Genomic DNA, 12,825 nt, shown 5'->3' on the forward strand with positions numbered 1-12,825 from the left:
GGAGTGGCCAAGTTGCAGCACTGCTTCTTTCTGTTGTTCTGGATCCTGAGCAGTGTGTGGCAAAGCTTACTACAATTTGCAGTTGGTGAGCAGTCAGCTTCTGACTCTGAAATAAGCTCTGCAAACAGCCTGTATGGAAACTTGAATTCCACTGTTGAAGGAACACATTACATATTTCCATTGTAGTCATCCTGCTGTCATGTGTAAAACGATGATTATGTTGGTGGAAATGTGCAAGGAACAACCATTTAATTTATTATGAGATTAAAGTCTTAAACTAACATATTATCTATTTCAGCCTCCTGGGACAATTCACATCTGTCCCCCAGGGTCAGCAGCTCATTCAACTCACTTTAGGAGATGTGGAATGAAAGAGATACCACACTTTCACACAAAGTGATCAGTTAGCCTAAAGCAAATTAGTGAATCAAGTCTCAAGACAGCCCTATGAGTCTCAAGCTCATTTATTTGCCAAAGGAAAGATCTGATGATGGAGCAGAAAAACAAAACCCCTAATACATCTCAGATTCATTGCACCCAGGCCGTGAAGTTTGTATTTCTCTAACAACTTGGAGACAATATCATGTGTCAGAGCATATGCACTTGTCATTAGCATGCATAAGAGGAAATGAACATAAATCCCAGATTCAAATATGTAGTTTGAACATCCTGGGACAATTAAATTATTGATAATGGTTATCTGTCACCAAGCAATAAATCATAAAGTCATGGAGTGGTAAAGAAAAGCTATCTTGGTGCTGACAGATGTGTAGACTGAAAGATGTGGTGGGCCTTTAAGGTTCCAGAAATAATTGCATAAAGGTGAAAGATTTCTTCTTTTACTCTTTTTCTCATCAACTCTAGCATTTCCATACTCAGAACAACACTTTCTCGTGACAACTTTTCTTACTTGGACTCTATGTTTTCTGACATTTTAATGTAATTGATGAACAAAGCTGACAATGAGCAGCCGGTGAAGAGCAGGCCTGGCTTTATGGCTGCCAGTTGGAGCACAGTGCTCTGTGCAGAGCTGGGAGCTGGCTCCCAAAATTGTGAAAAGTGATGACAGTAACATCAATGTAAATAAACTGGACCCCCCCCCATATTACAAGACTGTGAAAATAGAGGAATTGCATAGAGGGAGCAGACAATGGCACATGAACAGGACAGAGGCTGACTCCCCCTTTTAAATCACTACATTTTTGCAACTAAAATGATTTGTACATCAAATTGCTCTGCGCTGAAGATCATATCAAGGTCCCATACTCGGCATAACCATATTTCCTAAGAGGCTACAGGTTTACATGGACAAGTAGGAGCTGGCAGGAAGGGCAAGGAGTGAAGGCGTTTCCCTTCCAGGCATGGGAGCTGGGAAGTGGGAGCTGGCTGGTGCCTGGGTATACGCGGTGGGAATGCTGGGCCTGGGTGGCGGTGGCTGCTTGAGTTGGTGCCAGGGCTTGAATAGGATGGTGGGCACTGCCAGGAGGGTTGTGTGAGCAGCAAGTGGGACCCAGCTTTGTGAGGATCCCTTTTCAGAGAGCTGCAGTGCTGGGAAACTCAGCGCAGTTCTGTGGACAAAGTGGAAGCTTTTCAAATGTACACGTTGTACTGCACCGCTCAGAGGGGCCAGGGATCGCACTCATTTATTCATTTTCCAACAACTAAATCTCTTTATATTAATTACATGGAACCCACCAGTTTTGGCCAAAAAAAGATGTATTTTTTTAATACCGGTCCTTTGTCTGTGTGGCGATCTGTATCGATTTCAAGAATTCTTCTCCCTCTACAGAACTTAAAAACTGCAGGCATGGTAAAGGAAAAGAAAACAGCACAAGTAAGTCAGCTTAAGTCTTGGATTAACTGTCTGAGGTCTTAAAATAAAGGTTTCAGAACTACTCGGAGGCATACGGGCTACCAGTGGGAGTGAGAGTGGCAAGCTGAGGCCATTTCATTGTCAGGAACATGACATTTATTGCCCTGACACCTGTATCATAAAATTAAGCTTACTTTAGAACTTATTCCATTTGAAATCCATGCTAAACAGTTAAGTGTGCCTCGAGAGGTCATGTTAAGGACAGCAGTTATTTTCAGGGAGGTTTTTTTTCCCCTTAACAGTTAGAAAAATAAGCCACCATTTTACGTGTTATTCATAAGTGAGACTGTGATAAACTATTTGTATCTACAGCTTCTCTCACAGAAAAGACAAAAATAAAATCAAGCCTCTCCTCTTCCAAATGAATTTTGCAATCAGCATTTATTTTAGAAGTATTTTTGGGTGTAGCGTTGAAGGATATGATACTACTATAGCTGTGACATCAGTGCAATAATATAGACATGTTTATTCAAAATAACCTACCAGGCCTGTGGAAGAGAGTTGGAAAATACCTAAAATAACATTTGCTTGGTCACTGGTTGCTGATTGAACTTGTGACAACCCCATGATTATGTTGGTGTTTGCACTGATCAAAAAAATACTACTTGGATTAGTATTTTGATATCCACACTATTATATTAGCACCTGTCAGTAGTTGGTTTCCTTTAAAATAGTCTCTACACCTTCCCTAAGGGCCCAATGCAATTCCCCTTTTTCAGAATTCCATGAGTCTTCTAAAATGAAATTTTAAATGTGCCTTCATATCTGCTTCAGAGAAAACAAAATAAAAAGGTGGATTTGCATTGTCTTCCTTAGAAGCTCCTGTCAGCAGGAAAATTAGTTGCCTTGAGAAGTCATGCTAGTTACAACAAATATGGTGAAATTACAAAATGCTTCCAACCAAGAAAATTGTTAATTATTAAGTGAAGTGAAAAGAAATCATTCAGAAGTGAGTCCTTGACAAAGGCAAGTTATTTAAACATTTGCTTTTTTCAGTTTTGTCAGCAGTCTTTGCTTGTAATTAAGACATTACTGCTCTCAAAGAAATGCCTTAGTATTATTTGTTAAGCATGGTATGTACAGTTGGTCTGTAATTTATCATATCAATAATAATTTCTGTGCTCTTTTGAAAGCAACTCTAATTCTGGACATAACTTTATGCAGAAAAATAAAGTAACTACACCAATACAATGTTGTCTTCAGTTTAAAAATGAAAAAACAGGAAGATAATGTGCAAATGTAAACATAATATCCTGCTCTTCATTTAGAGCTGGTAAATTTTAATCTGAGTTAAACATGTGTTAATTAAAACACATTTCACCAGCTACTTAGAAAATTAAGCGCTATTTTGTTCGATGTTGGTAAAAACGGGAAATCTGGAGTGATGTCTATCGCTACAGCTGTTTGCAGTCCTCACATAACACCAGATGTGAGATAGATGTATCTGCATTTTCTGCTCTCCTGTGACTCACAAGTGATCAAACATGCAAAAACATCATGAGAGGATGACTGGACAAGTTTATAATGCAGGGAACCGTTCAAGACATTCATAAATTGCTGCACAACCACACACATGGTGAAGGAAAATTTATTGTAACATCACAGACAAGCAAAAACATTTATATCTACAGTGAATTAAAATACGAGCATATTAATTGTAGAAGGTGCCTTTGACATACCTCAACTGTCTTTAAAAAGATATAATGCTAAAAGACACCCAATATCAGGTCTGAGTGTTTTATCAAACCTAGGTATGACAAATCAATAGCATAAAAACAAATGTAAGTTTCCGCAGATTTGTTTTTATTAAAGTATCCTCATATAAATGAGCTCTGCTATGAAATACAGATGCTGGAAGGAATAATCATGTATTTAAATGTGGCTGTGTTGCTAAACAAGTGTGTTGGTAAAAGCTGCTAAAGCATCAGCCATATTTTGCTTTTTCTGTTGCTAGAGCCAATCTGCGTATGTTTGCTACGCAACCAGCTGCTGCCTCCTGCAGAGGGTCATCTGTAGAGCCCACCATAACCAGTAGGAGCTAGCAAAAATACAAAAGAGAAACGGCATGAGAAAAACAAATAAGTGTGCTATTGTTTCAATAATGTTCAAGTCATATCTGGAACCATTGCATGAATTTACCCACATACATAATAAATAAAATACTAACAACCATATTAACAACACTATTATATATGTGTATATATATGTATACTGTTACATGTATACTTTTGTACACATATATGTATTAACATCCACATAAGAGTGCAATGCCTTATATTTTATCATATTTGTACCTGTGAATTGGCATTTTCATGTCTTATTTTCTGGTTATTGTACCATGTATGTCTATTGGTTGTACTTGGATTTTTTTATTTTAAGTAGAGATTGCACATGTTTTATTTGAGTCACGGTTTTCCCCCCAAGGTATACCAGTGTAATTGTACATGCTCAAGATTTTTAATAAACAAAGCCATGCTTTTTTTTTCTGGTCTTGATCATGGAACTGGATCCATATGAATGGGCCCTTGTGTCCCATTGACTGCAGTAGGTTTCTTTATTGTCACAGCAAACCACTCATATTAAACTGCTTGAGGGATATAGATCTGGGCATATCAGTCTTAAACATTTGCAAGTGAAAAACAAAAGCTCAAGAATGGCACCAAACTTTTGGAGTTGATTCAGCTTTTCAGTCATGTGGAGTAAATCCTCTGCTCTGGAAGTCATTCAAATTTTTCAGTGGAAATTCCTTGGGAGTAAGGTACTGTTCAACATGAGTAAGACACAAGACAGGCCTTGATGATAAAACATTTTTACATATCAGAAAACCATTAATAATGGGTTTGGATCTCATTTTACTGTGTTGTAAGTCAGTGATGCAACTGCAAATGCAATATAGCTGGAAAAGAGAAGATTCTTGCTTAGCTCAGATCAGCTCCACACAACCTCCAGATTTCTGAAAATTTGCCAGGCCTAATGTGCGTTCAGGTATTTTGAAGCTCAGACAGCTCTAATTAAAATCTATATTTTCAGTCTGCAATACTTAGGAATCTGTATTCACCCAAACAATGTTGAGTCAAACCACAGAGAAATCTGTTATCACTCAACTCTGGTGCACATTTTTCATACAGCTAAAATATTACACAAAATTATGAACTGCTAAATATAAAAGCATAAATTGAATGCAGACATCAAATTCATATGCTACCTTTTTCTAACCTTCCAGCAGTTGTGAGGCATGGGCCACAGCTGCACACATATGGCATTTGCTTAGAGAGATCAAAGCATTTTGTACTTGAGGAAGTAGTTGTGTTAGCCAAATGTACAAAACAAGCATCTTGCCAGTCACCCATCACCCTTTGACCCCTACATGCAACTTATATCACAGTGCCTGTGATAGGCCTGAATTAAGTCAGAAAGAGTATTGTGCCAATTAAGCATCAATGATATTTTTTTCTAGCAATTCTTCTTATAATTTCCATTACTGTAATCAGATGTCTAGACCCAAGTAGCTAGGTAGTAGAATTCTTGAAGTATGAACACTCCTGAAAGGATATGCCAGAGTTAAAATGACATGAGAATAAAGTTTTATGTTACTTTACTTTATTTGCATGCAAAACCTGGGCCAAGGTCAGCAACCAGAGAAGTCAGTGGAAGGTACCACTGGCTTCAAATGGACCTAAGATTAAGGAGCATGTCTATGTGTACTGATAAAACTGCTCTACAAAGCACAAAGACCACAGTGCAAGCCTTATCAAATGACTTCTATTTTTTGATTCTGAAATATTGCTGGATGAAGATCTTTCTGCCTTGCCTTTTGCCATGAGCTGATTTCTCATCAGCTTAAATTATCTAGTGATTCTTTAGGTGCCTCACAACTTTCTTGTGTAACTTACAGAAAAAAACTGTCATAAATCCTTCATATCCCTGACTCAAACCCAAAAATATGTATGCACATACCGTTCATATGGTGGTTTTGGTAAAGCTCTAAGTTTCAAATTTGGGGGCAAGGAAACTATATGCCTTATGTGATTATTCACTTCACAGATCTAATGCAAGGCTTTTCCAGTGTACTGAGTGTGGAACTCAAACTCCCATAATAATTTCAGATAAGACTTGTTATCAATGTAAAAGAGCAGAAGTTCATTACAAAAATAATGTTTTGGAGATACATTATGTAGGAGGAATATAGCAAAAAGCAAAAATCAACCTTTGCCTACATGTTAGGTAGGACTCAATTCAAGGTTAATTACCTCTTATTTTAGCCATCACTTCTTTCTAGGCTCAGAAGACTTAGGAAAATAGGTATTTTTCTGTCACTTTCCATGGAGAGCTCAATATTAAGCAATGACAAGAGCTGTAAGGGAAGGTCCATGTTCTTTGCTGCAGGTGCATTTTGGAAGATCAGGGTTAGGCATCAAGGAACAGAATGCTACACAACACTGGTTCCAAGTATTCAAATAGATGCCTAAAGAATTAGTGGTACGAATGCAACCAACGCAAACAGCAATTTTTTTAAAGGTATCAAATACTGATTTTTCTCCTTCTGAGTTCAGGGGATCACAGATCAGTTGTGCTCCAATTTGCTGTTTTTCTAAATCACTTGCCAGTGGTAACATCTGTAAGAACTGCCACGTCATACAAAATCCTGTACTACACTCTGTCTCAGGATTTTTACAATACGACTTCAAAGAAATATTCTTGGAAACACTGTCCAATACAGTAGCTGCCTCTAAGGACTCAGGATATACAGCAACATTTGTCGGTTAACTTACTCCTTTTGTGCTAACAAAAAGACAGCTGAAGAGAAGATTATCAAAAATGCAAAATATTTCATCTAGAAGTAGGTAATTCTGTATTTAGGAATCCAACTTTGAAGATTTTAAGATAAATCCTGCCTTAAATGAAATAAAAATTTATTCTTTTTTTTATAAACCAAGACATTTATAATTCTTTCACTTCCTGACTGTCACTCCTTGACCCTTTCATGTGTTCAGTTCAATTTACTGGCAATTTGGGTCATCCAGTTGAGGTATGGGAATATATTCATAGATAGTGTACACAAACTACACCCACATATTAGATATATTTGACAAGTCCAAGAAATATTTTTTTTTTAAATTCCAATGCACTAGTGCAATATAACATGTCATTTTTCTTGATGCAATGCCCTTGAACTTCATGTATCCCTTCCCTTTACTGTTCAGGTATTGTTTTCTGACACATGTAAATGCTAACAGATGTGAGATGCAGTAAAAAAAGCATGTGGTATAAATGCTTCTTTCTGGCATGTAAAAGGCACTTTCCATAGACAGGGAAAGCATCTGCAGCACCATGTAGCCTTCATTTTCTGTTGGCAGGTATCTATATTCTAAGGCAAGAGTCCAATATTTTTTGCACAGTTAGCACGTCACACCAGCAAATAAGCACAAATACAAGCTGTTTGGAGAATGTAGAGAGCATATGTAGCATTTCTGGATTCCAAAAGCAAGAGCAATGCACAGCCAAATCATTTAAATATTCAGAACAATTAAGATTTTGCTATTGCTATCCCACCTTCAAAATAGCACAAAATTGTGATACTATATTAGGAGTGCACAATCACAGAATAATTCAGAATTGAGGGGATTTCAGGAGGTCTCTAGTCTAATGTCATGCTTAAGGCAGAGTTAAATATGAGGTTAGACTAGGTTGCTTAGAGTTTTATCCAGTCTGATCTTGAAAAACTCCAAGCATAGAAATGGCACAACCTCTTTCAGCAACCTATTGCAGTGTTTGACTGACCTGGTAGAGAAAAAGGTTTTCCCTGTGTTCAGTTACTCTTGTTTTAGTTTATGCTCATTGTTTCTCATCCTCTCACCATGCTTCACTGTGGAAAGCCTAGATCCATTCTTTTGAAGACTGATTTCCCTGTAGGCACGCCATTGACCATCCTGGTGGTCCTCTGCTGAATCTATTGTGGTTTATCCATGTCTTCCCCACATCGGAGGCCGAAGTTGGGTGCAGTATTTTAGGTGTGATCTAATGAGTACTAAGGGGTACAAGACTTCCCTCAACCTCTTGGCTGTGCTCCTGCTATAAGCCCAGTGTTTTGATTTCTTTGCTGTCAGAACACATTGCTGGCTAATGTTCTGCTTGCTAACTACCAAAACCTCTATATCCTTCTCAGTAAAACTGCTCCTCAGCCAGTCAATCTCTAGCATTCCCTCCATAAACTCCCCAGAGAGGAATGTCAGGTGACCAGTCTGTGGTGCTCCAGACCGGAAGGTGGAATTGTAGCTCTGAAGACACACTTTGCAAACTCTTATTGTTGGGTCTTATGCTTTCTGGCAAAGGTGTAACAAAAACAGAAATTCCTTTATTCCTCAAGGCATTAGTAAGAGGTAAGGGGATAAATATAATATTGGTGGCTAATGATGCCACCTACCACTGCCTGAAAGCACATCCTCCTTCTATTTAGTATCTTTACCATCACAAAATAACCAACTGAAAAAGTGTTACTTCAAACAAGATAACACAAGCACCAACAACAGAACTTGTTGGAAGTCCCATTACCCTGGATGAGTAAGACAGTTATAAAAATGGACTAGCAGTTCTCTTTCCCATGAACGTGTCTTTCTAGAATTTTTCACTTCTACAAAAGAAGTAGCCCAAGAGGATTTTAAAGCAGAAAAAGATAGGTAAGTTTTGTACCAACAAACCGTAAACCTGACAAAATCTCAGATGATCTCCATGTACTGGTTACCATAACTTAAAATTACTCACTTTCCTTCAGTCACTGCAGCTTCCAGACTCAGAGGAGGGAAGCAGGAAGGATAGGATGTCATGTTTTCAGAAAGAATAGAGGTTTGCATGTAATAATCTTTAAATAACAAGTTAGTCATGCGATGTTTCCACAACAAGTTTTCCAGAACAGTGGAAAGTGTAGAACAACACTGTTGGAAAGAGGCTCCCTTGCTCATAAACAGATAAAAGATCAGACTATTCAATACTCTGGAGTCCTGTGAATGTGAAAGAAAATTATGAATAAAAAATTACTGTAAAAAATATTTAATGCCCTTTTTTATTCTGGCTTTTTTAGGTTTTCACCCCTGTAAAACAAATCTTATTTGATTTTTTCTAATCAGAAGGAAATATGGACAAACTCCTTCAACAAGATTCATATCTATACTGGGAAGCTAGTCAGAGTTCACATAGAGCTCAAAATTCCTGGAACTAAAGACATTTGCTTCAGTACAACATCTTGTAGATTGACATAGCATTTCCAGTTGATGGTAGGACTTGCCTTTTTTTTTCCTTAAATTTAGATTTAGTATCTTTTACATGCAACATTTCCTGAAGGATGCTAAATTCCTAGCACTGTGATTTTCTAATTGTGTAACACTTCTTTTTCAAAAAAGACATTTTTCACATGTTTTTTATAAATCTAACCTAAAAGAAAAAAATACTTTAAATAAAAGCATATGGTAGAACCTTATCCAAGAAAGTATCAGTCTAGATCCAGCCAGCATTTTCTAACTTTCAACACCATATTGCACACTGGAAAATATTAAAGCACCTAGTTTGAGTGTTACGTTACACATATTCCTACAAAAATACTTTAATAAAATTAAATTATAAATAATAAAACACTCTGCAATCAAAGCATAATGAAGGTTAAGACAAGTCACTGTTTCTAAACTAAAATTCAGGCCAATTTCCTGATTTCCCCTTTCAGCTGAATGAAAGGGTAAGACAACAATGTACCATATCCAGGCTCCTAAGAAGAAGATGCTTATGTAAGTTCTGGGGTGTTTTCTGTTAATTTCTTTTTTTCTCAGGTGGCACAAAGAGAATAGATTTCAAACATAAAGACCTATGCACCAGGGAACACTCTGAGCTAGCAGTCATACAAAATCCAGTACCAAGAAATTCCAGTAACAGCAGAAAATGGGCAGGGCAGACACTCACTGTGCTGATTCCCTCTTTTATAGGGTCTCTCCTCCCTGGGACAGAAGTCAGAGTAACCCTTGGTGCAGCCTAGTTCACTTGTTCTGAATGTAAAGAGGCGAGAACTGAAGCTCTCTGGTGGGGGTGGAAGAAATCCTAGGAAGATTACACCTGGCTTCTTTTCATTTCTTGTCTTATTTCTGTCTTTTCTCTGTCCCATGAAACACATATCCATTCTGGCAGCCATGGGAAAAGGACAACAATCTTCCGGAGTCACTCAAGAATGGGGGAGGGCTGAGGAGGTCCAAAGGATGCAGCTTGGGCTAAGGTACACCTGAATGTGGTGGTGGTCTCTTCTTTCTCATCTTTCCCTTCCTCCCTCAGAAAATTAGGGAAAGAGTACAGAAGCTGGAAAACCTGTGCACTTTCTACAAAGAGGTACAGGACTTTAAGTCAGGATGAGAACAAATTTGTCTGCAGTTTGCTGTGCACTTAAACCACCTCACCTATCTCAGGACTTAGGACAGGTGACTTGTCCTTGGCAAGTCGTTTTTCCTACGTGACTGCATGTGCCAAAATGTCTGTTGGCAAGATGAATCCCACAAAATGCTGGGAAACACGGGAAGAAGATGAGTAGGACTTGATAGTTTCAGTGAAGTATTCTGAATATATGATTACTGGTACCTTACCATGAGATGTTTACTCTTTCTTTAGAATACACAGCTTACTGAGCTTCAACTGATTTTACACCATGACAGATTCCAAGTTTAAAATCTTTCTGGGTACAGTGTCATTTTTTCATTTTTCCTGTCTGCTGTCAGTCCTTCTTTTCTATTTTGTTTAGTCACCTCCTGTATCACAACTAAACTGAAAGGTATTTGGGACAAGGACCATGTTTCTCCAACACATCTGAATGGGAACAGCACTCTTGAAAAGAAGTCCTCTTGAGCACACAATGATAACATACGAAATAAGAATATAGTTCTCATATTCTCCAATAAAGTTAAATGTTGCATTGCATTACTGTGCAAGTTTGGAGCTGGCTTCCTGCCAAGTCTCCGAAACTCGACAACAGGGTCTCCTTCCCAGAGAGGGAAGGAAAAAAAAACGAAAAAAAACAGGCAGCCAAAGTTCTAGCAAAAATATATATATTTTACATATAAAACAGAGATATACAATGAGAATTATATATATGAATCTATGACCCCAAATAGCTTCCCGAAGGGAAGAGGGGGAAGGGAGAAGGGAAAAGGATAAAATAGGGTGAAAAGGGACAAAAAATAAAACAGATCCACACAATCTAAAAACCCGGTAACCAGAATTGGCAAGAGCTCACCACTTCCCTTGAAAAGAAAGCAGGACGTCTGGACGCGGCCCAGCACTCCCCCCTCACACGTGGCCGACAACAGCAGTTACTGTAGGCCTCAGCTTCAGATAAGCCAGACCCAGACAGGGACCACCGTTCTCCAACCTCGCCGGAAGAGAAGAGAGCGAGCTCTCTTATCAATGCCTTATTTATACCCTAGGTTACGTAAAGGAATAGCATGGAATACTTCCTTGGTCACTTTCCTAGTTCCTTCCTGGTTACAAGCTGGTCTCCAGGAAGGCCTAGACTGAAACCATCACAATTACTTTGGAGAAATACATACAGTCTGAATGCCTAAAGGGAATTATAATATGGTACATGCAGATACTTGCAAATGTTTATATAGTTACAAAATATGAATAAACCCTACAGCTCTCTCTCCACCTCATCTGTTTTACTGTCTATTTTGTATATAGTTATTTAGAGAAGGATGCCCTCCTTCTCTGTAAAGATATAATAAATGGGCAAAGAACTGTGAATATCAGTGACAAGGAGAAATTGACCAAAATGCTAAATGGTGAAATGTAAAATAGTTTAAAAACTGTAAATTTGCAGATGACTTTAAAATACACTAAGTTTAAAGGTTTTCCTATCTCACGTTGCAACTTACAGGACTTCAGAGGAATATTTACAACAATTTCAGATGTAAATCTAATTAAATATAAACATATCATGCAAAGCTAAAGGTGCTTAATAAAACTGGTAATAAAAGTTATTTCTTATCTTTGCTTAAAGATATGTAGCCTATTGGAGTCTTTAGAGGTAGACAGCTTGAATCTACACTCAGCTGTAAGATGTTTGGTGCAATATTAAGAAAGAATTCAATCACCATGAACATTCCAATGTACAAAAAGTCTTATGGGATATGAAATTCATCCCACAAAAAACAACAGGCAGATCTAATAATCCAGAAGTGATGAAGCCCAGGGTCTCACAGCATATTTTTATTTGAACCACTTTCTCTATTTTATTTTTATTTCATTGTAGTTTTCAAAAGAAGATTAACATATAAAAGGGTTTTGGTGGGATAGAGAGAATAAAAAACTTTTTGGTAATCTCAATAGAGTGACATTTCAAAAAAGTTTTTTTCAATTCATTGGAAACTAATTTTATTAAAATTAAACCATGAACCTGTTTACTTACATGTAATGGACATTCAAAACAGTAAACTTATGTCATGGATGTTCCTTTCCTTTCATAGAATCATAGAATCAACTGGGTTGGAAAAGACCTCCGAGATCATCAAGTCCAACCCTTGACCCAACACTGCCGTGGCTACTAGACCATGGCACTGAGTGCCACATCCAGCCTCATCTTAAAAACCTCCAGGGATGGTGACAGCCCATTCCAATGTCTGATTACTCTCTCTGTAAAAAATTTGTCCTAATATCCAACCTAAACCTCCCCTGGCAGAGTTTAAGACCATGTCCTCTTGTCCTACTGCCGGCTGCCTGGTAGAAGAGACCGATGCCCAGCTGGCTACATAATTTACTTTGGCTCAGTAACATGTTGGGGACTACCCTTCCTTTATAAATCTGCCAGCCTGATCAATCTTTCTTCTTTGTATTTCTTGCTCTTTATCCATACTTACCTGCTTTTTCACACTTTCCTTTCCTTTTCACTTTACAGGAGCATGACTTTTACCTTGCCTTTCCTTCTC

General features: G+C 37.9%; 1 protein-coding gene across 3 annotated transcripts in view; it reads right to left on the minus strand.

Annotated features, from left to right (window-relative positions):
- Window positions 1-3,655: 3,655 nt before the first annotated feature.
- Window positions 3,656-12,825, minus strand: part of ARMC4 (armadillo repeat containing 4) — a 79,885-nt gene continuing 70,715 nt past the window's right edge. For all 3 annotated transcript variants that reach the window (XM_027686953.1, XM_027686955.1, XM_027686954.1), the window contains exon 20: window positions 3,656-3,911. In XM_027686953.1, the coding sequence (XP_027542754.1) occupies window positions 3,798-3,911 (114 nt within the window). In that variant the 3' untranslated portion in view covers window positions 3,656-3,797. The remainder of the gene's footprint in view (window positions 3,912-12,825) is intronic.

The sequence above is a fragment of the Neopelma chrysocephalum genome, unplaced genomic scaffold, assembly GCF_003984885.1.
Source record: "Neopelma chrysocephalum unplaced genomic scaffold, ASM398488v2 Primary Assembly neopelma1_72, whole genome shotgun sequence".
In the NCBI taxonomy this organism is placed as follows: Eukaryota; Metazoa; Chordata; class Aves; order Passeriformes; family Pipridae; genus Neopelma; species Neopelma chrysocephalum.